This window comes from Pelobates fuscus, chromosome 6, assembly GCF_036172605.1.
Source record: "Pelobates fuscus isolate aPelFus1 chromosome 6, aPelFus1.pri, whole genome shotgun sequence".
Classification (NCBI taxonomy): Eukaryota; Metazoa; Chordata; class Amphibia; order Anura; family Pelobatidae; genus Pelobates; species Pelobates fuscus.
In genome coordinates this window covers 278,482,882-278,506,596 of record NC_086322.1, presented here as the reverse complement: position 1 = coordinate 278,506,596, position 23,715 = coordinate 278,482,882, and the positions used below count along the sequence as shown (strand labels likewise).

Sequence of the window (23,715 nt, the reverse complement as noted above, 5' to 3'; positions counted from 1 at the left end):
TTTGCGCTCTCAAATTGTAAGGGGGGTTTTCCCCGGAGGGCGGTTAGGACCGTTGCCTTGTCTGCTCCGTTTTTAAAGGTAAGTATAGTGTCTCTGGTGGCTGATTTAGGGGCTTTGGTTGGTTTTGGGATCCGGAAGATATTTGTGGGTACGACAGAGATATGGTTACCTGAAGGGAGTATGCTGGTTAGAAGGCGATCGATCTTGCGCGGGTCTTCTGTCTCCGGCAGCTCGTCTGGGAGCCCTCTGATCTTAACATTGCATCGCCTTTTCGCGTCCTCCTGGACATCTAAGCGCCGTTCCAGCAATGCGTGTTTGTGGTGCAGCTCCCTCAGTTCGCCCTGCAGCGTGGCGATAGTGCTCTCGTGCTTTTGGGTGGAGGCCTCTAGCACCGTGATGCGGCCTGTCAGGCCTTGTAGTTCGCCCCTTAAGGCCGCGGTATCAGTGAGGATATTGTGTTGTAGATCCGCCAGCAGGGCTTTTAGCACCCCAGTGGTCACGAGCTCGGCATCAGGGTCCTTCCTTGCAGTGCTTGGAGTTTGCTTTGGCTTCGGGTCAGGAGTTAGGGAGTAGTCTTCTTCTGCTTCATCGGAATATTCGTCCGAGAAGTCCGTGCAGCCTCCGTGGAGCGCCGCCATATTGGCTTCGCTCGGGCCGCGTGCTCGCCTCCACATCTCCCCGATTGTGAGTCCCGGGGCTGTCATTTCTGTCGCCTTCTTTTTGTGTTTGCGTCCCATTTGTCGTGTGGGATACCTGCGTGCAGGCTGCAGTCAGCAGTGTTAAGTTTTTTGTCGGTTTAAGTGTGGTTTTTCGATTTCAGCACGGAGCTCCTGAGTTGTGCGACTGTTCACCTCGATCCGTCAACCGGAAGCCAATATGTATGTTTTATTGCAGTAAAACCAAACAGTATTGTGACATTAACAGTTAAATTGACATGCAGAAATTGAAAAATATCAAAATGTCTTAATTTTTAAAACGTTTTTAGATTTTATTCATATAAAATGGAGTTCTATATATGAATGTTTGATATGGAATGAAAGTCCTGTTTCCCCTGAACAAACTGATATATAATAAGTGTGGGTGCACTTAGTATGAAAGAGGTAAATTACTGTTGAACAGACATAGAGCCAAATTCTGTGGTTTGTTTACGTTTTGTTTTGATCACAACTTATTATTATTATTATTATTATTGCAATTTATATAGCGCCAACAGATTCCGTAGCGCTTTACAATATTATGAGAGGGGATTTAACTATAAATAGGACAATTACAAATAAACTTACAGGAACAATAGGTTGAAGAGGACCCTGCTTGATCAAGCTTACATTCTATAGGAGGTGGGGTGTAAAACACATTAGGACAGGAATTTGCAATCAAATAAGGTGGACTGCCCTTTAGGAGAGGGCAAGAGACAGGTATGTGAGGTATTGGTTAGTCTTGGAGGCCATAAGCTTTCCTAAAGAGATGGGTTTTAAGGCACTTCTTAAAAGATGCAAGACTAGGGGAGAGTCTGATGGCGGTAGGCAGGCTATTCCATAGGAAGGGAGCCGCCCGCGAGAAGTCCTGCAAGCGCGAGTTGGCCGTACGAGTGCGGACAATGGACAGGAGGTGGTCACGGGCAGAGCGGAGAGACCGAGAAGGGACATACCTATGGATCTGTGAGGAGATATAAGAGGGGCTAGAGTTGTTCAGTGCTTTATAGGTGTGAGTTAGTACCTTGAATTGACTCCTATAGCATACAGGAAGCCAATGTAAGGACTGGCAGAGGGGTGAGGTGTGAGAGAAACGACTAGAGATGAAAATCAGTCTAGCAGCAGCGTTCATTACGGACTGTAGGGGTGCAGTACGGCTTTTGGGAAGACCAATCAGGAGAGGGTTACAGTAATCCATGCGGGAAATTACTAGAGCATGGACAAGCTCCTTGGTAGTATCTGGTGTAAGAAAGGGGCGGATGCGGGCTATGTTTTTAAGATGGAATCTACAGGATTTGGCAACATGCTGGATGTGAGGCTCAAAGGTGAGACCAGAGTCAAGTATGACGCCAAGACAGCGCGCTTGCAAGTATGGACTGATGTTGGTACCACAAACATGAAAGGGAGAGCGAAAGAGGAGGATCAGTATTAGGAGGAGGAAAGACAAGGAGCTCAGTTTTTGAGAGATTGAGTTTCAGAAAGCGGGAGGACATCCAGTCAGAGATGGAAGAAAGGCAAGCAGTGACACGTTGCAGGATGGCAGGGGAGAGGTCCGGGGAGGAGAGATATAGCTGGGTGTCATCAGCGTACAGGTGGTAGTGGAATCCAAAAGAGGTAATAAGTTTGCCAAGAGAGGCAGTATAAAGAGAAAATAGAAGGGGACCAAGGACGGAGCCTTGGGGGACTCCAACCGAGACAGGGCGAGGGGAGGAGGTATCATTAGAAAAGGAGACACTGAATGAGCGCTGGGAGAGATAAGAGGAAAACCACGAGAGGACAGAGTCACAGAGACCAAGCGATTGAAGAGTTTGAAGAAGGAGAGCATGATCAACGGTGTCAAAGGCCGCTGAGAGGTCAAGAAGAATTAGTATGGAGTAGTGGCCTTTGGATTTAGCTGCGATTAGGTCGTTAGTGACTTTGATAAGGGCAGTCTCTGTAGAGTGGGGTGGAAGCCAGATTGAAGGGGGTCAAGGAGAGAGTTGGAATTGAGGAAATGAGACACACGGGTAAAGACAAGTCTTTCCAGAAGCTTTGAGGAAAAAGGGAGCAGGAATATGGGACGGTAGTTAGAGAGGGTGGATGGGTCGAGGGATGTTTTTTTTAGTATAGGTACTACAGTGGCATGTTTAAGGTCAGCAGGGACGATGCCAGAAGAGAGCGAGCAGTTGAAGATGTGTGTTAGAGAAGGCACGAGACAAGTGGAGACAGATCTGATAAGGTGAGATGGGACAGGATCGTGCGGGCAAGTGGTGGGGCGAGAGGAGCAAAGAAGAGCAGCCACCTCTTGGTCAGTAACTGGGGAGAATGTCTGAAGGGTAGGAAAGGCATGATCTATGTGTGATTGAGAAACAGAAAGGCAAGGAGGGGAGAATTCTTTCCTCAGCTGTTCAATCTTGTCAGTGAAGTAACATGCAAAGTTATCAGAAGTAAGGTTAGTTTTGATAACCTTGTACATTTGGCTCCGTCCTTAAGGGGTGAAATTAACCTGTGTTTCTGTGCCCAAAAGTGTGTTTATATTTATCCATGTTCATCCTTGGTATTGACATTTGGCCTGTTTTGACTATTCTGCTTTCTGTAGAGCTTTCTGGATCCTTATTGGCTTATTACCTTTCCTTATTTTCCTTAGTAATTCAGCAATCATCCTGGCCATCCTATGGACTGGTGATATGCTCTGTCCTCTGTTATCATCTGTCTCAGGTTAGTGCATTTGGTGATACCTGACTATCATAATCCAATTACTAATCTAGTATAACACCATATAAACCACAATACAATATATTGTGTGAAAATATACTTAGCAGTGCCCTAATGTGTGTAATATTTATCATAATTTTGCCTGAGGATCTACAAGGTTACTTTTAGTTTATAGACAATTCATCGTGCATATATTGGATGTCAAACACTTCATTTTATTGCTGAACATAAGATAACACCCAGATGCTACATACATACAATGAGTGACCATTATCATAAAAATAAAATAAAAAAAGTGTTAAAAGATTGCTGGCACAAGCAGAAGAACTCCAATTAAGTGGTGACACCCAAAGTATCACCGATATAAAAAGGAATCAGTGAGCCAGTACATCTGTGGACCTGTGTAAGATCTAGCTTGAGAGTTCTCTGCCTACAACATACAGCCTTTTACTGCTTCTCAATATGAGTTTACGACACGGATCTGGATCAGGCAAGGGGAAGGGATGCGTTGGGGGTGTTAGCTCATCTTCAACTATTAGGGTGTCTTCTGGAAAGCACAGCTCTGGTGGAGTGTATGGTGGTGGAGCATCATGTGGTAACTATGGTGGAAGCATGACACGTTGCCATGTTGGAAGTAGTGGAAGTGTGGGTGCTGGTATTGGTGGAGAATATTGCATTGGAGGTGGGTCTGGCTTTGGTGGTGGGTCTAGCTTTGGTGGTGGTGCATGTTATACTGGTGGTTGTGTCGGTGGTTACTCTGGCCATGGAGGAGGCTTTGGATTTGGAGATGACCATGGATTGCTCTCAGGCAATGAGAAGGTAACAATGCAGAATCTCAATGATCGTTTGGCATCATACCTACACAAAGTACGTGAATTGGAGGAACAGAATGCTGAACTGGAGAAAAAGATCCGACATTGGTATGAGACACATTGCCCCAAGCCAGCCCAAGACTACAGTCACTACTACAGAACAATTGAGGATTTACAGAAAAAGGTGAGATAGCAACTCTATATGCACACATGTATATGCTTCATTTTGCAAAAACAACTTTTGAAAGTATTTTTTACAAAGTATTCCAAGTCACACAAAAAGTAATCTTTACATCAAAAAGACCAAGTCCCACTGTATTGTCCATGTAAAGTACCTCCAAAAGAGAGATTTTACACCCTATTCTAATCCTAATCATTTTTTCTTGTTCAGCTAGACTAACAGTATAGAAAAATATTGGTGGTCAAGCGATACAGACGCACTGTCGTATTCTCATTAACTAAATTAATGTAACTGTCCCTGTGAGATTCTGTCTGCAGGATATACGAGCCAGAAGATCAGAATTTCCATGAATTAATTTTGATTGAACAAAATGAGGCAAAATATCCAAGTTGAGGCTATAGTTGAGTTGGAGAATTTTTCTATATCGGCTTTTTTAACTCAGTTTTTACATTCGTATTTAATATGTGAAAATTGCGAGTTTGGTGAATAATTCTAACTGTCTAGGTATTTTCTATAGAAAACCCATTGTACCCCTTAAAAAAGTGTTTACAATCTCATCCATAGAAGATGTTTTAAACATATATATCTGCTGATGGTAGGAATTTAGGAAGAGGCCTTTTTCTTTCACCATACTATGACTTAGCAGTCATTTTTTAAAGCAGTCTAAAAATCGAAGTACCACTTTTGATTTCTACAGCTTAGGTTCCCCCCCCCCCTCCCCCCTCCCAAATAATAGCGCGTGATAGAGAGCAGCATTCTATGCTTAGGGACATAAATATAAGACTGGATTATAAATCTCAAAAATATTAGGCCTCATATTGTCTATCTTTGTCTTAGAGTCTTAATGCATACTAAATACAGTAACAGGTGATTAGATAAATCCAAAATGGAGGCATGTCTTTTCTTAAAGGTACAGTGCTATTAAAACTTTAATTGCTCTAATAAACGTTACATCTAACATAGATTCAAGTAGAATTAAAAGAATATCGGTGCTGTGTTCTCTGTATCTAAATTCTCTATACCCCGCCCTAGTTTTCCAATCGCATTTTTACATTATACAGTTGCCAGTTTTACACTTGGTAAATAAACTTAACAATCTTACTTGATGTCATTTTTGGAAACACCTAAATATTATATTTAATTCTGAGGCTTGAAGTAAGAGGCGATGTGCGAGAGATGGCAGTATCGTTCTACCTTTCAGTCTGATTCACAACTAATCTTTCCTAATCTTTAAAAAAAAAAAAAAAAAAAACTACACAGCCCCAGCCACCAACAATACTCGTTCAATTTTGTTCCTTTCTCTTTTTTCTTGTACTTTAAATAATTAACCCCTTAAAGGAACACTATAGTCACCTAAATTACTATAGCTAAATAAAACAGTTTTAGTGTATAGATCATTCCCCTGCAATTTCACTGCTCAATTCACTGTCATTTAGGAGTTAAATCACTTTGTTTCTGTTTATGCAGCCCTAGCCACACCTCCCCTGGCTATGATTGACAGAGCCTGCATGAAAAAAAAAACTGGTTTCACTTTCTAACAGATGTAATTTACCTTAAATAATTGTATCTCAATCTCTAAATTGAACTTTAATCACACACAGGAGGCTCTTGCAGGGTCTAGCAAGCTATTAACATAGCAGGGGATAAGAAAATCTTAATTAAACAGAACTTGCAATAAAGAAAGCCTAAATAGGGCTCTCTTTACAGGAAGTGTTTATGGAAGGCTGTGCAAGTCACATGCAGGGAGGTGTGACTAGGGTTCGTAAACAAAGGGATTTAACTCCTAAATGGCAGAAGATTGAGCAGTAAGGCTGCAGGGGCATGTTCTATACACCAAAACTGCTTCATTAAGCTAAAGCTGTTCAGGTGACTATAGTGTCCCTTTAACCCCTTAAGGACCAAACTTCTGGAATAAAAGGGAATCATGACATGTCACACATGTCATGTGTCCTTAAGGGGTTAAAGACACAGACATGACTAAAAGTGAATTTGGCATTATAATATACATTTACCGTAAGGAGAATCTTTGTAACACTACTGATACACAAAAATAATGATATGGTCTAACAGAAGGCCATCAATTCTAGAGAATTCTAATTTCTTCACAGTAACTTGGGATTTACAGAAAGAGTCACAGACACATGGAACAGTCTACCAGCAGTTATGGTAGAAACAAACTATTAAACTAAAATATTCAAAGAGTTTAAGAAAACTTTGAAAAGTTACAATGGCATTTGCATAAAATCAAGATGAAGACATGTGCTTTTGCATTGGAAATGGGAAATGGAAAAAGTATATAAGCCTATCTTTTATTTCCAGGAAATGTCTTTGTTTCTATAAATAAGGAGCTTTTAAACATTTTTTTTTTAAATCCATGAATATAGTCTCTCTCCTTCTCTGTGGTCAGACTTGTATTGACCATATGGAGTCTCTGAATAATACCTTGTTTTATTATATTGCTAATTGTTTAAATAGTTCATTTGAAATAAAATAGCCTGATAGAGCTCACATTCCTATTGCCCAGAAAAAAAACATTAACCTGCACAGTGTAAGAAATATTTCTCTCTTCTTTATTTTCAGATCGCTGACGCCTCTCGGGACAATGCCTGCATCGTCTTGCAGATTGACAATGCTAGGTTGGCGGCAGATGATTTCAAAATCAAGTGAGTGCTGGTAACCTGAGCTATTGATAGAATGTTTATTTCAGTATCAATACTTCGAGAACAAACACATCAAGGGGGTCAGAAATGTCAAACACAATGTTATTATAAGACGTTCTCATTAGATCCATAAATGTTTTTTCGGTAATTTAAAGGGGAATTTGTCATTATTGTTTATTATTTCGTTAATTAAAAATCACATGTATTATAATCTGTTTGTTTATTATTTTTTACTGAATACATATAAGTAAATAGCTCTTTAAAGCGCATCTCCTGGCTTATCCTTACTCCGTGGTGGCAGCCATATTTAAGTGCTTTTTGGTCACAAGCACAGCTTATCCAGGCAAAAAACACACCAAGAGTCAATATGTGCTCATGAATTCGAACAGCATGAAAGCAGGGCACTTAGCAAGTGCAATCGGGGATGGTTTCAAAACTTAAATGATGCATGGTCTTAGTAGAAAATTGTGCTTCCTCGCAAAGAGGAGTAAAAAATGGTGGCCCCCAGAGAGCAATTGTAATTATTAATAATTATTAAAAGTTAATAGTTATTCATAAACATAGTAAGATAAGATAAATTAATGCAAAACTTCAATGAGAATTCCAGATATAGTTATCTTAGTAAATGGAACATTTCTTACAGTGATGGTAAACCCAAGTAGACCATGTCTAGAGGATGGCAGGGCATCATGGGAAATGCAGTCTACAGACATCTGTGATGCCTTGATTAGCCACTGCTATAGGACCTAGTGTGACCAAAACATTGTACTTAGTGAATAAATAAGCACATTCCAAAATATATAAGTACGCTCTTCAAGAACATGATCAAATATACCCAATGGAACGAAGAACTATGAGTTCCATTCTTAGTGGAAGTATAAGAACAATCCTTTAGGTGATGATGCAGGAAAAAATAGTTGAGATCAATTGATCTACTGATAGAAGGGAATATATATATATACATACCAAAAGAGTTGTGGTGGTCAAAAAAGGGTGGATAAAAACCCCTTCCACCTGAAGTAAGTGGATAGTTAATACATTGCTAAACACAAATACACAGAAATCTCACTTTAACAGTGCTCTTACTACTGCAAGGGATTCTGGGTAGGCATATGCAAATGTGCTCAACAAAGAACCACATTTATTATTATTTTGAGGCAAAAATGTGGTTCTTTGTTGAGCTCATTTGCATATGCCTACCCAGAATCCCTTGCAGTAGTGAGAGAACTGTTAATGTGAGATTTCTGTGGGAAAAGCAAGTCTTATGGCTTGACTGGTGTGTGTCTTTGTGTTTAGCAATGTATTAAAACTATTATATATATATAAATAAATCCAAACTTTTGCACTCCAACTTCCAGTCAGAGAAATAAACCCAGTGCCAAATAACATTGCAAATACCTTATTTAGAAAATACCGTCACTCCTGGCTTTATAATTAATGTTGTTCTTTTATTGTCAGAAACATCAACGTTGCAGTTCCTCAACGGAACTTTCATAAGGGCTTTCATCATATATATCTAAATATATGTAGATGTTCAATGGGTTCTAACGTTTCTTATGTTGCATAGGTATGAAACTGAGCTCTGCCTCCGCCAGTCAGTAGAAAGTGATATCAACGGCTTAAGAAGAGTGATGGACGATCTGAACCTCAGGAGATGTGACCTGGAGATGCAGCTGGAATGCCTGAGGGAGGAATTAGCTGCTCTAAAGAAAAACCACGAAGAGGTAAGAGCACTGAAATGTGCAACTGCTGAAACAAACCATCTAAAGACTTTATTAAATTATGAGTTGTGGTAAGATGACCAAGTAATTGCACAATTTAACCCAAAATATATGAGCTGCAAAAATGTCCCAACTCGCACAATTTTTCCAACTTGTTTTTTTGCTTGTATTTTACAATAAGGATGTCAAATCAGCATTTTCCATAACTCGTTGTTTAGTGAAAACCTCTCCTGTATTGGTTTGCATAAACTTTCCATTGTAGAGCTTCTGTGTCCATTTCGTACTATAGTTATTTAAAGTGAAAGAACCGTGGAAATATAAATGTGGCACTTCAGTTTACCACTAGGAGGTGCTATGTGACTCATATACATGTAAATTAACAGCGCCACCTAGTGGAAGGATTGCATAGTCATGTTTATAAAATATTAACATATAAATTGTTCTCAATGTGCAGGAGATGAAGGTGCTGAGAGGACAGGTGGCTGGTACAGTCAATGTAGATATGAATGCAGCACCTAGCATTGACTTGCAGAAGGTTCTGGATGAAATGAGATGTGAATATGAGCAACTTGTAACCAAGAACCAAAGGGAGATTGAAAGGAGATTCCAGGAACAGGTGAGATGGTGAAGCTAAATGTTGAGAACAAAAATGTATTAAAATATCTTCATCTGAGGATGTATACTTTGAAATGTATGTAAGCCTTGATGGGCACGAGGATAGTGTGTTATTGTGTTTTTTCTTTTTCAGACAGAAGAGGTGACCAAGCAGATGTGCTCTAGCAGTCAGGAGTTCCAGTGTGTCCAGACAGAAATTATTGAGTTAAGGCGTACCATTCAGACCTTAGAGATCGACCTGCAGTCTCAGTTGAGCATGGTACATATGATTTCTTCTTCTTTTCCATATTGTTTTCTTTTGTGAACCTTAATTTAACCTATTCGAATAATACAAATGTTTCACTAATACTATAGAACAGCGCTGCTCATGCTATCTCTGAAGGACCATCTTTGATCCATTTTTTTTATTAACACCCCCATTGGCACAGAAAGGGGTTATTTTTAATTTGAGAAGCATTGCAACTCAGTAAAACAGTTTCATTCATTGCTATTTGATCTCCATGGTGTGACTTTTAATTTCAGAAAGCTGCTCTAGAAGGAAGTCTAGCAGAGACAGAGGGACGGTATTGTTGTCAGCTCGCTCAGCTCCAGGCCTTGATCCAGAAAGTTGAAGCTGAGCTGTCAGAGATCCGTTGTGAAATGGAAAACCAGAGCCAGGAATATAAGACACTTCTTGATATAAAATCACGCCTGGAGCAGGAGATCTGCACTTACCGCACCCTACTGGACGGCTCAGGAACCCAGTAAGTCAACAATATCTGAACCCTTTACTTGTCTTGAAAGAGATGAGACTGCTTTGATAATTCTCAATATATATTTTTAATTGTGCAGTTGTCTAATTTATTCATCCAACCCACATAGCTTATTTGATTTTATATCCTTCTGTGGATGTTTGAATTTCAATTCTTTTTTATATCCGCATATTAATTTGTCTCTCTGTCCAGTAAGTAGTTTTCCATTTATCAATATTGGGGACTTTTTCATATTCTTTAATTGACATCTCTAGTCAGTGCAAATTAATTCTTATAAAGTTCTCAGATGCGTTCATAAATTCTGTTGTAATTTACAGGGTTTTTACAAGTTTTTAACATTTCCAAAAGTTTTAAAAAATAATATTGAACTTTAAAATATTAAATTAACCCAATTGGCATTATTCAGTTTCTACACCTTCTACAATGAGATTAAGAAATTATTCACACTGACTTGCTGACTGTGACTCACATTAGCACATGGATTTAAGACGATTTATCCTTCTTTTTACTGCAGAATATCAAGTGGGTCCTGTGATCAATCGTACTCGTCCAATTGCGCATCAGGATCTCAGACTGATAAGCAAGGTGGTAAGTAATAGTCCGCTGTAATAATATGTGGGTGTTCAGTAACTTTGTAACTTTGATGTAGGAGGGAAACGAGCCAAAGTAAACTAACAACTATTTGTATGTTCTGCTTTTATAAGGATGCCAGGATACTTACTCATCATTAAAATAATAGGAGGAAATATGTTTTTAAAGGCTCTGTCCCATCTCTTCTGCCCTGTTCCCAACCTCTCTGATATTTCTATATTTTTTTGCCTTCTGCTATTCTCCATACACTGACAGCGGTACACACAAAAACTAACACCAATATACACCATAATCAATGTATATCCACCAGTGACACTATGGCACATATCCCCTACACCAAGGGTGCCCAAAAGGTTGATCCACATATGTTGTAGAACTACAACCACAACTCCCATGATGCTTTGCATGCCTTAAGAATGGCAAAGCATCATGGAAGATGTAGTTTTCAAAACATGTGGGGATCTATCTTTTGGGCACAAACTATCACCAACATGTCTGAACAAGTGGTGTGCCATGGTAACTTATTATATGAAAATATACAGTAAGACAATGTGGCCTAGAACTGGTGGTTGTCACTGCTGGGAATCCTTTACATCAGTGGTCTCCAACCCAGTCCTCATGGACCACAAAGAGTCCAGGATTTCTGTATCTCCCTGTTTTAATCCAACGGAGATACTGACAAAACCTGAACTGGTTGTGGTCCATGAGGACTGGGTTGCAGACCACTGCTTTTACAGGATATGGCTGACAGAGGCTCATCAAAAGAATAAATACTGGGATATAAGAAATGTCAGGGCTAACAAATGTTACTAAAATTTGTCTATCATATACAACAAGCCACGGTATGTTTCCATTGCCTAAGCTAACAATATAGTATGTTTGAATAATGGTTAACAAAAATGGCTAACTGTTTAAAGAGGGTATGGAAGGAACTAATCTGCCGGTAGCCAATCAGGCTTTAGTTTATGATAGTGTCACCAATGAGCATTCTATTTGTATCAGCAAGCACAGTTAGCATAAGCATACTATTTTATAGCACACACATATATATTGAAAACAGATAAAGCAGCACAGTAACAACAAGGAGCTGCTTGTGTCATATTCATCCTCTTCTCAATATTTGGTTTTTTTTCTGACATGTCCTCTTGCAACTGGCTTTGGAAAAAAAAAACTGGATTTTGAAAGACAAATTATAAATGGAAAAAGAAAAGAAAACTATCTCTTAAAATTGTGTCTTTCTCAAATACCTTCCGGATAGAAAAATGAAATATCTGTCAGTGTAGGGAGGGAGGGGCAGTGATCGCAGAGATCGCAGAGACAAACTATTGTTATTTTTTTTTCTCGTTTCCCTGATTAATTTGCTAAGCTTTAATGAAAAAAAAATAATTTGATGAATACTCGGACAGGTCTGAATTATTGTGCGTTGCCATGCTTTAATACTAGTGCATGGGTCCTCAAACTCTGCCCCCCCCAGATGTTGCTGAACTACAACTCCCATGATTCTTTGAAATACATAGATAGCCAGAGAATCATGGGAGTTGTAGTTTAGCAACATCTGGGGTGCCGGAGTTTGAGGACCCCTGTACTAATCTATCTATCTATCTATCCATTTATCTCTATCTACCTATCTGTTTTTTTTTCTGTCTTATAATATATATATATATATTTTTATTTTTGGTTTACCAATAGGTGGAGCTTATTATGTCAAAACTCAAGTACAAGACAATGATGGGCGAGTGGTCTCTTCCCGCGACCACCAATATCATTCTATTCAAAGAAAGTGAGCGTCTAAGAACTTCGAACGCACTCTTTTGCTCAATGTTCGGTGGATACATATTCTTGCACAGTGTCTCATGACCGGACCTCCCTTCTCCTGCTGTTTAAATTAAAATGCTATACTGGTTGCACCATATGTCTTAATTTTATGATCTCACTGTTGTCTATAAATATGTTTAGATAAAAAAAATACATTTTAGAACTGATAAATAGCCATCCAGTGCAACAGATACAGAAAACAAGAGAATAAAATAACCATCCAATTCAATCGCTAGCTATCAGAAGACCTATATGATATATTACTTGAATCCTGTACTTCCTTTTAATTGGGATTGTAAAAAGCTTCATTCAGAACATGTGCCCAGTATAACATTCTTTTTTGCTTACTTTATCTGTCAGCGAACGCTGGTCTATTTGAAGTCTTTATTAAAGCTTAGCTACATGACTTTTATTGCAAATGTGGTTGTCTGACATTATTTCGCTGTGTGAATATCATTCGTTCATGTCATTCATCTGTCTTCATAAATCCATCTATGGTGGAAATTAGGAGATTCCTTGTGGGAGAAATACTGACAACTTTGGAAGAAGCAGCTACTAATCTAATTCTTCCGCAGCTATGACAGTTCAAGAGAGAGGTTTTTTTTTTAGCCAAGTTTTATCCACTGGGGATATTGAGAAAGTCTAATGAGGTTTATTAAAGAAACACTTAAGCACTAGAAATATAAATGTGTGTTCTTAACACTTTAGTGTCCATGTCCATAGATTTAGAGCTCCCCCCATTTTCTAATAAATTTTAACATACAGCGTTTTACTTACGTTTTTACTCAGCGCTGTTGGCTTTTCCTCCTTCCATGAAGACATGGAGGAGGCATGGTCTCCTCTGGAGATGGTCTAATCCAATACTCCAATACTCTGCCTAGAGGAACTTTGGGAACCTGATGAATCAATGCTTCCGCATCACATGATTAAGTTTTACTCTAACAGTACCACGGAAGACAGCAACGAGAGGTGGATTTAACCCTGCAATGTAAAAATTACAGTTTCTCCGAAACTACAAATTGAAAAAAAATATATCTTTATTTAGGTCATAACGTGTGAGAGTATTACAAAGTTTTTCAAGATGATATTAAATACGCAGATAGGTCCTGCAAGGGTAACACATTATTGGTTGGAGAAATAAAATAAAATAAAAAACAAAAGAGTAGTCAAAAATAATAACTACGTAACTAGCTTTCCCCTCCTGGGCATGAGGTTACAGCATAAAATAGAAATGCACTCTTTGAGTAGTAGGCTCACTAAGGGCTCATCCCCCTCCAGGAGACTAAAATACTAACAAAGGTTATGCTGCCAGATAACCCGCAGGAGAGGAGGGGTGGGAATTACAATTGTAATAATACCATAGTATAATTATAATAAAAAATGTAGATGTACAGACCAGGTGTCGAACACATCTTACAGAAATTGCATTGGCTAGCACATGTGACTAGCAACAGGCAATGTTGTTTTTTGTGCCGACGTCGGTGATGGCGCGCAAATGCTCCACCTATCTCTTCCTTTATTCAAGTTGCGGAACGCGTCTTGTATGGGAACCCTGCCAGTACTTCTAACCCACACAGCAGGGGTTGTGTTCATTTTGGCGTCAAACATGACGTAGCCAGAAAGTGCGTTCCTTTATATTTAGTATTTCTAGAACCTGACTTGGCTTTGTTTCATTGTTTATTCTGTATTCTGGTATTTCTGACCCTTAGCTTTGTTATACTAGTTTATCCGTCTGTCTCCACTGCTGATCTAGGCCTGTATCTGACTATTCTATATCCTATACCTCCTATACACGCTAAGCCCGGTCACTCTAAGGTCTGGCAATACGTTTTTTCTGTGTACTTGCCTCACTGTTAGTGAGTTAGGTTGTCTATCCTTGACATACCTTCAGGTGTTACACTGTGTTAAGTTCACTGCACATTTCCTGCAAGAACCTTTACTGTTGTGGACCCATTACAAGACCATTCTTCTCAGAAAGATTCCTATATATTTAAAGAATTTAACAAGATATGAACACTTCAGGTGCTGATTTCAGTGGCCTAACTGCAGAAAACTTTAATGTGACCAATGATAATTATAACATATTCATCCTCACCTTGTGGTATCTGCAGTGATAATAGCCTTCCTGACAATAACGGAAGTACGCCAGTATACCTGACTCCTGCAACATGTAGGTGGACGCCGGCTGCGGATCCACACCAAATGATAGCCCTACGTCCGCCCACGGTAATGACGATGTCAACGTGCGTGACATCGTGCAAGAGACGCGCACGCATGTTCTGGGGTCAAAGGCCAGCTACGGCCAATCGAAGGCTTATTTAAACGCATTTTTACTTCTACTCATTGCCCTGTCGTGGTTTCCCTTAATAGGTTATCCAAGAGTGTATTCCTGAGCGTTTATTTCTGGTTTTGACTTTCCAAAATTCTGGTATCCTTGACTTTTGGCTTTCCCTTATCGTTGTGTCTCCTTCTGTGTCCCTGACCTCGGCAAGTATTCTGACTATTCTCTGGGACGTTAAGGCCCGGGAAAGACGTTACCTTTAGTCCTAGGTGTGATATAATTCTGTGTGCTGGATCTACTCATAATCCTGACAATAATATTATATTTAAACAATATATTTCAACCCAGACAAAAAGTGCTGTGACCCAATCATCTCTATGCACACCGCTATCCAACTTATAAAAATGTAAAAAGGGATGTGGAATCGCCCGACCACCAGGACATGCACTTTTTCTATTCTTGTATCCTGCTGCGAGCTAGTGGCAGGGTTGCAAAGGGGTACTTTTTGTGGTGAAAGGACTGTCCGCCATAGCCTAGAGCTGGCTGGGCAATGGGGATACATCGCTAGAAGCAGCAGTCGTTCCTTGTAATTTTCAGAGATTATGGCCGCTGTGATATAGCATGATGTCATAACCCGGTGGCCGGTGTTCTCTTAGAAATCTGGACGTCAGTAATCAAGACCCTTGTCCTGTCCTGTGCAGCCACATCATGTCCAGTGATATGTCCAGAAATCTGTTTTGTTGGCATTGTAACTCCTCCTCCCTCAGGATCTCTGGGTCTGAAAACGCTGCTTAGCGAGGTCCAGCAAGTTAAGTAAAGCTAGTGTCACACTCAGATTATAGTTAAGATCCTGAGGAGGCAGGCGGAAAGCTAGCCGGATAAAGGGCATGTGTGGGTGTGGGGAAGTGTAGGTGTAATATGGGGGGAGTGATAGGATAGGGGAATAGGGGCTGTACTATATGTAGGTGGGCATTTTGCCATCTTACCTCTTTGTTCTTGTGGCAGCTGGTGGGTAAGGTCCTTGCCAATCCGGGTTGGAGCAAGAGTACATGAAGAAAGGACGGGGCTGATCCCTCCCGCAAGTTCTTGTAAATGGTTTGAACAAGTGAACGTGCCCACCGAGCCAAAAGGCCGGCAAGTGGTTAGCATGGTGGTAAGGTAAGGCCAAGTTGGAGACCAGTTGGTGGTTAGGACGAGGGGGGAGGGAAGGCGCCCAGGATTATTCGTGATTGGTGCTGGAATGGGTTGGCAAGGACAAGTCTGCGGTTAAATTGTACATCATGTTGATATGTTTATTAATTTGTTATTTATTGGTTAATAATAATTGTTAAATTATAAATAAAGCCGTGGCCTATTTATATTACAAATATGTCTCAGGTTTCATTTGAGAAGGGTGGATGGAAAAGAGAGTTGGTCGCAGTACACGGTACCCACTACCTGCACACAGGGCCTTCACTAAAGCACATGGACATGGGGCATTTACAGTTACATGAGGTTAGGAACTAATTCAGCCTCTCTCACTCATTGCTCTAACCCTAGCCCTAGAAGTAAGTTTAAAATTAACACTAAACATAATTTTACGTCATGTTTTTTTTCCCTAGGTTTCACAAATTTCTAAATAAAAAAACCCTAATTTTAACCCTAACTTTAACCCTAAATGTCCTATGTCCCTGTCCAAATTGGGAACTTAAGGGAAACCACGACAGGGCACTGACACTGCGGCTGGAAAAGCTATGTAAAAATATGGGATCCACTGATTGGTTCACGTCATTCCTGTGAGCCCAAAACATGTGAGAATGAGGCTCCAGGGATGATGATTCCGTGAACCAGAAGTGACGTATTGTATCCTCCCAGTATTTATAGGCATCTGCTGCGAGTGCTGGACACGCTGCGCTAATAGGATTCCTCTGCTCGATCGGCGCCGAGTGGATGAAAAAGGCAAATTGTGAAAAAAAAAATAATAATGATGAGCATCATATATGAAAAATTAGACAGTTCACTTGACTATGCCCACCCTTTGGAGAGGAGGGTCTCTTTGGGAATTCCATAGCTGTGACAGGTGGCTTTCAAACAGACTTTTTGGGGCAATTGGGGCAATCCTTCCACATTCATGATGACTATGAGTATTAACATCAGATGAACAGCAAAATTTTTAGCTCATACATGAATCTTATTGAGCTAATATCTAAGGAAGCCAATTATTGTTATTTTTTTTTACATGAATGTCACCATAGATTTAAGCTGATGATGCAGCTGTATTGCAGCCTCGCCATATAAAGCAGATTTTTTTTAATAATCCTGATTTTAAGTCAATAGCTTTATACCCTTTAATAAATACACCTTTTCACAACCGATGCACATATACAGACGCAAAGTTTGGAGAAGTAAAATAAATTATCTGTCCTTTATGTGGGGTCTAGTATGAATCTACAACAAGTATACATTTTGTTTCAAAATTATTTTCTCATAGCTAGCACAGGATCAGAAATGATAACCTTGCACCCAAAACGCTTTAGGGAGACACATTTTGGGATTAGATGTTGGGGCGGAGGTGCTAAAAGGCGATCGGGTCATACTTGCATAGGATTTCATTCCATGAAAGATGCTATTGTGTCTGATTGTGTGGAACCTGTTTTATCATGTTGTCAAAAGCCCTGGAGGTGTAGTACTAGAATAAGTCATCATTGCTCATGAAAAGAGCAATATCTCTAATATCTCCAATTTTATCCGACAGAGAGTTCCCAACTAAGCCCATTGCAAAATTGTGAAAAGGTCTCTGAGTGACAGCCTTTTATTTATTTAACTGCTGTCCATATAAATCCCTTAAACTAAACAATATTCACAAACTTCATTCACACACAAAAAGAAAAAAAGAGAGTGGAACGACCATAAAATTTAGCTTTAGCATTGAATCTGTTTTGACGTATTAATAGGGTCCACTGTTACTTTGTTTCTGTCTAAGAATCCTGAGTGTTAGGATTCAATGTAAATTGTGAATGCACATTGTGTGTCGTATATGATGGTGATTCATGATTTTTTTTTCCTTTACGAGACGTTCTGCAAACACAATAACATATATGTCTGTGTAAGACAATGAACAATGAAAATTAACCACAAAGTCTCATTTGCAGGGTTGTTCACATAAGAGAGAATTTAAAGTAAATTTAAAATTGAAGTTCAACACAGTAGAATTAGAAAACTAGTCTAAGTCAGGAATGCTTTTAGTTTGGCTACTTTTACTTTAAAAGGGACACTCCTCTGCCACCCCTCACCCCCCTTTTTTTTTTTTAAATCACTGTTTAGTATATATATATATATATATATATATATATATATATAAACATGAAAACATGCATGCATTTAATTATGCATTTTTAATTGATTGTATATGTGAAAACAGTCTGCAAAAGTTGCAGATCCCTTGTCTGCAGTCTTTGCAAGCCCTCCCCTTCTAACCCCGCCCAGACTTTCTGCAGCTGTCCAATCACAGACTTCCCAATGCAGCTCAATGAGAAGTCTTTGCAAAGCAGTTGCTTTAGGCAGTTGCTGCCTCTTGAGTTTAGCTCAACTGAGATGAGATAAAGTCAGGAGGGTGTAACAAGTTTAATTTATAAACGAGGCCCAGAGGAGGCGGGCTGAAAGCTAGCCGGATAGGAGGCATGTGTGGGTGTGGTGGGTGTGGGTGTAAAATGGGTGTGGCATTTAGGTTAGGGGTTTGGGTGGGGTTGTATAAATAACGGACATTTTGTCCCCTTCACCTCAGCCATCTTAAAAATAACGGCAAGGTGACAATTTCTCCCCTGTTTCCTATCATTTATTGTTGCTTTTGCTTACCCCACGGCCAGGAGCATGGATATCGATGGAATCCTTGCTGCTCTTCGGGCTGAGGCCCTCCAGGACGGTGGCCGGCACCTGCAGGCCCAGCTGGTAAGGCTGCAGGGTGCCTCCTTGGTAGCTGCTCCCTCTGTCGGCAGCCAGGGTACTCCGCGCCGCCGGGCGCGTCCCCCTACCCGTTACAGCCCCTCGCGGGAGGGTCGGGTGAGGGGTAGGAGCAGGAGCCCCGTTGCCGGCCCGCGCGCCAGGTTCCCCCGCGGCCGCGGGCGGCAGCGAGTCATTGCAGTCTGTCGCCTCCTCCCCGAGGCGGTCTAGAGCTACCCGTGCGGCTGCCGCTTCTCGGGGAGGTGATGGCCGTCCCGCGCCGGTTCCTGCTCCTGTGATCTCGCGGGCCTCCAGGAGGTCGGCCGCGAGATCACTTTCCAGCACAACGTTGGCGGCGACCCGGGCACCTGACAGGCGCTCGGCTCATGGCGGATCTCAGGCGGAGCGCGAGCAAGTTAGGTCGGCGGCCGGCCCTTCTTCAGGAGTGGTGAGTAGGCCGCGAGGCGGCAGGGCAACCAGTAGGGGGTTGGGGAGTTCGGGGGGTCGGGGTATAGAGCCAGGTCCGGCTACTCGTGGGCACAGCCCCCCCCTTCTCATCCTCCCCGCTCTGTCTCCCCTGGCCCGGCCACTACCACACTCCCATCAGCCTCATCCGTTCAGCAGGCACTCCCATCAGCCTCATCCGGCCAGCATGCACTCCCATCAACCTCATCCGGCCAGCATGCACTTCCATCAACCTCATCCGTCCATCCTGCACTCTCATCAACCTCAGCCGCCCATCAAGCTCTCCCAACACTCTCTCCTGCCCATCCTACCCCCCTTGGACCCCTCCCTATGGGTCTGATGCCCTCTGCAGCTGCCCCACCGTTAACTACGGCCCATGCTGCCCCCTCTGGGGCTCTTTCTGCCATGCCAGATTCACACACAGTTTTTACCACTTCTGCGGGTCCCCAATTACCTGGGCTGGGTGGGCAGGGTTCTTTTTCACCTGTCCTGTCTTCACAGGTCACCCCTGGTCGGCTGACAAGTCGGTTCCCTGATGCTGTGACTGGTGCAGTGCTTCATGCGGTCGCAGTTGCCTTGGGGCCGTTGCAGCCTGGTGGGCATGTTGAAGTCCCGCTGCTACCTTCCAATTCAGCTCCTGCAGGTGAGTACTCCGGTATAACGGGGTCGGGTTTGGGGGGCGCTGGCGCAGGGGAAGTGTAGCGGATTGGTACCGGGCTGTCCCACGACATGTATGAGAATAAGTGTATTTGGTCATATGGCTGGTTTAATGTGTATGTACATGTATAGAAAGCATGGTATCCGGGTATAATGAGAGTTAAATGTATGTAAAGAATTGTATTCCTCTAGTTGTTCGGTAGAATCATTCAAATAAAACAAGGGAATGAAACTACCGAACAACCAGACCACCCAGGAATGAGTGTGCCTCCAATTACCATTTGCAACAATGTTGCAAACAGGTAATTGGCAATCAGTGCAGTGTGGTCTTTGTCCTCTGGGTGGCCGCCATTCGGGAAACAAACACGTGGCGGCGGCCATCTTAAACTACCGAACAGCGGTGTTTTGCCGTCGAGTGTCTGGAACTAAAATCGGACACTTGACTAGGCAAACACCGCTGAGACCTCCATACTTCCAGAAATTCGTATGGAAACTACCGAATGACCCGCCGTTCGGTAGAAAGAGCCCCATAAACAAGGGAATTCATTCAAACCCTCTCCAGGCTCTATAACACAGGCAATTCGCCTGTTTTCATTCCCTTGTTTGTGACCGACCGCAGGGCCAAAATGCATGGAACTGTTTTCGGATACTTTACCCATGCGGTCGGTCAAATCTTTGGAACCCCATATCTCACGAACCATTCATCCGAATGGGCTAATTTTTAAGTATGTTGGTCCCCCAGAATAGAGCTATCTGGGGATGTTGGATTTGTGGATGTACCCCAAGTATTTAGGGTACATCCAAAACTCGGGGAAAACTGTGTACACAATAAGGGGATTATGATGCTAGAGGAGGGGAGGAGATCTGTGGGAGGTTACTACTTAGAGATTGGATAATGTCTTAAGTGATAGAACCTCCTCCCTTGCATGGGAGAGGGCTTTATAAGGAACTGTGGAATAAAGCTTGTCAGACTACTCCTGAAACTGTGTGTCGTCCAGTTATTGGGATTGCGATGGGGATACTGCTGTATTACTTTACCTGCTGGAAACCTTGCCTATGGACTTAACATCACCTTGTTCCTGAGCCTCACTGGAATCTCTAGTGGAGAATAGCTGTGCAAGATCGGCTCTCCGCTACATTGGTTGGCAGCGCTGGGATCCAAACTCACAGAGGAACAAGCGTAAATGGAGTACGGATGGAGATTGATTTTTCTGCGCTAAAACGCTCCACGCTAAAGGACCTCCTAGAGGCAAGGGGTATACAAGCCAGCAATAAGAAGAAAGCAGTACTTGTTACAGAACTCATGGCAGAGTACAGAATGGAGGGCGATTCAGTTCCGGCACAGAGGGAGCCGGGAGGAACACCACAAGGATCGGAATTCCAGAGGCAGGTTCAGTTCAGGCTATCCTTTTATGGGGAAAACCCCCCAACAGAAATTGTTACCAGGACAATGGCCGAGGTACAAGAATTCATCCTAAGGACACAGGCACCAGAACAAAGCTCTGCAATTAATGTGCCACAGGAAGGTAAGCCTAAAATACCATACCAGGCTTTTAAAACATATGTGGAGGCAGAGGAAGATATAGACGCTTTCCTGCAAGACTTTGAAAGACTGTGTGCACTGCATAAAATTAACGCAGAGGACTGGGTACCTATTTTGGCTGGAAGGTTAACCGGGAGGGCAGCAGAGGCATATCGGACTGTACCTAATGACGAAATAAGGAATTACAGTAAAGTGAAAGAAATTATACTCGCCAGGTATGCTATAACACCCGAGGCATACCGGCGGAGGTTCCGGGATCTAAAGAAAACAGAGAAGGACTCGCACGCAGAGTGGGCATGCCGATTACAGGGGGCAGCGCTCGGGTGGGTGCAAGCTAGCAAGGCACGTTCTATGGAGGATGTAATACAAATGTTGCTGATGGAGCAGTTCTATGAGGGAGTAACCAATGAGGTCCAGGAATGGGTAAGGGACAGAAACCCTACTTCCCTTACCGAGGCGGCTAGGAAAGCGGATGACTACCTGGATGCACGCAGGTCACAAAAACCTGCAGCTCCAAAAGCAACCTTTAAAACATTCGGGGGAAACAACTACACCCCAGCTCCACCGAGACCGCTACCACCACCTCCACCACCCGCTGCACAGCCCCGGTTCCGACAACCCACCGCTGGCCCCTGTCATCACTGCCAGAAGTGGGGACATTATAAAAGGGAATGCCCACAGCTACGGGACCGTTCCACCTGGATTCGTCCAGGCCCACCTCCACCCAGGGCGGCCGCAGTCCACCACTACCAGGACCTAGTCACCACCCCATATGGTTCCGCAATCCCCATTACTACTGTGGAACAATGGGAGGTACTGCACGAGGCAGATCCGGTCCAGGCCAATGTGGATAATCTACGGCACCATCGACAGACGGTATATCTGAATGGTACAGCAGTCCGGGGATTACGAGATTCGGGAGCCACCATCACTTTGGTACAGAGCCACCTGATTTCAGATCAGGCAAAACTGAACAAAACTGTTGCCGTCCGGGTAGCTGGGGGAGCAGTGTATCGGCTACCTACAGCAAGGGTACATTTACATTGGGGAGCGGGGGCAGGGGAAGTGGAGGTGGGGTTGATGCCACATTTACCGGCGGAGGTTTTATTGGGGAACGATCTGGGGAGGCTCACTTCTGCTTTTGAGCCCCAGTCACCCACCACAGGAGAGGTCAACCCTGTAGTCACCCGACAACAGGCCCGCACCCAGGACCACAACACACTGCCGGAGGTCCAGGTAAGCAACCCTACCCCCCCTCTAGAATGTGTCCCCTGGGCTCCACCTAATGAATTTGTAGCTGAAGTCGCAACAGACCCCACGCTTCAGGTGTATAGGGACAAGGTTGGCACGGGTTCCCCCGGGGCGGAGGGAGAGAAGTTTATCTGGGATAAACAACTTTTATACAGGGAAACAACCAAACAGATTACGGGGTTAGACCCGATAGCGAGGAGACAATTAGTGGTACCACAGCGGTACCGGGCTGAATTACTCCGGATAGCGCATGATATTCCGCTATCCGGACATCTAGGGGTTAGTCGCACCAGGTACAGACTAACCCAGAGTTTCTTCTGGCCAGGGATTAGCCAGGAAGTACGCAGATATTGCACGACTTGCGATACCTGCCAGAGAGTGGGAAAAAGGGGGGATCGCAGGAAGGTTAAACTTCACCCCTTACCCATAATAGAGGAACCTTTTAGCCGAATAGCGGTGGATCTGATAGGCCCCCTCAATAAAGTTAGCCCGTCAGGAAAACGGTATATTTTAACGGTCGTAGATTATGCCACCAGGTATCCAGAAGCAGTGGCTCTGACCAACATCCACGCTGAGACGGTCGCGGATGCCCTCATGCGGATATTCTCCCGGATGGGATTACCCAGGGAGATTATCTCGGATCAGGGTACCCAGTTTACCGCAGAATTCACCCAACACCTCTGGAGGATCTGTGGCATTAAACCTATTATCAGCGCCCCTTACCACCCCCAGACGAACGGGCTCTGCGAACGATTCAATGGTACCTTGAAGCAGATGCTCCGAACCTTCGCAGAGACCCACAAGGACTGGGAACGATTCCTGCCGCACCTCCTATTTGCATACCGGGAGGTGCCGCAGGAATCCACAGGGTTCTCCCCGTTTGAATTATTGTTTGGAAGGAGGGTCCGAGGCCCATTGGATCTTATTAGAGAGCATTGGGAGGGAGACCGGAGCACAGATGGCACTCCCATCCTACCATATGTGTTGGCCTTTCGGGACCGCCTAGAAGCGTTGACCAAGACGGTACGGGAAAACCTTCAGGAGGCCCAGACCCGCCAGCGCACATG

General features: G+C 42.9%; 1 protein-coding gene across 1 annotated transcript; it reads left to right on the top strand.

Annotated features, from left to right (window-relative positions):
- The first annotated feature begins 3,794 nt into the window (after window positions 1-3,794).
- Window positions 3,795-12,952, top strand: LOC134614951 (keratin, type I cytoskeletal 19-like). The gene is made up of 8 exons (XM_063459236.1): window positions 3,795-4,382; window positions 6,960-7,042; window positions 8,607-8,763; window positions 9,215-9,376; window positions 9,509-9,634; window positions 9,898-10,118; window positions 10,642-10,715; window positions 12,408-12,952. Exons 1-8 carry the CDS (start codon window positions 3,849-3,851, stop codon window positions 12,500-12,502), a joined length of 1,452 nt encoding a protein of 483 aa, XP_063315306.1. The 5' UTR covers window positions 3,795-3,848; the 3' UTR covers window positions 12,503-12,952.
- Window positions 12,953-23,715: the final 10,763 nt, after the last annotated feature.

Bases quoted from the DNA above. Each gene is read 5' to 3' on its own strand.
- LOC134614951 (XM_063459236.1), top strand. From the start codon at position 3,849: ATGAGTTTACGACACGGATCTGGATCAGGCAAGGGGAAGGGATGCGTT. The intron at 9,377-9,508 runs GTGAGATGGTGA...TTTCTTTTTCAG, and splicing joins AAAGGAGATTCCAGGAACAG to ACAGAAGAGGTGACCAAGCA. The intron at 10,119-10,641 runs GTAAGTCAACAA...TTTTTACTGCAG, and splicing joins CTGGACGGCTCAGGAACCCA to AATATCAAGTGGGTCCTGTG.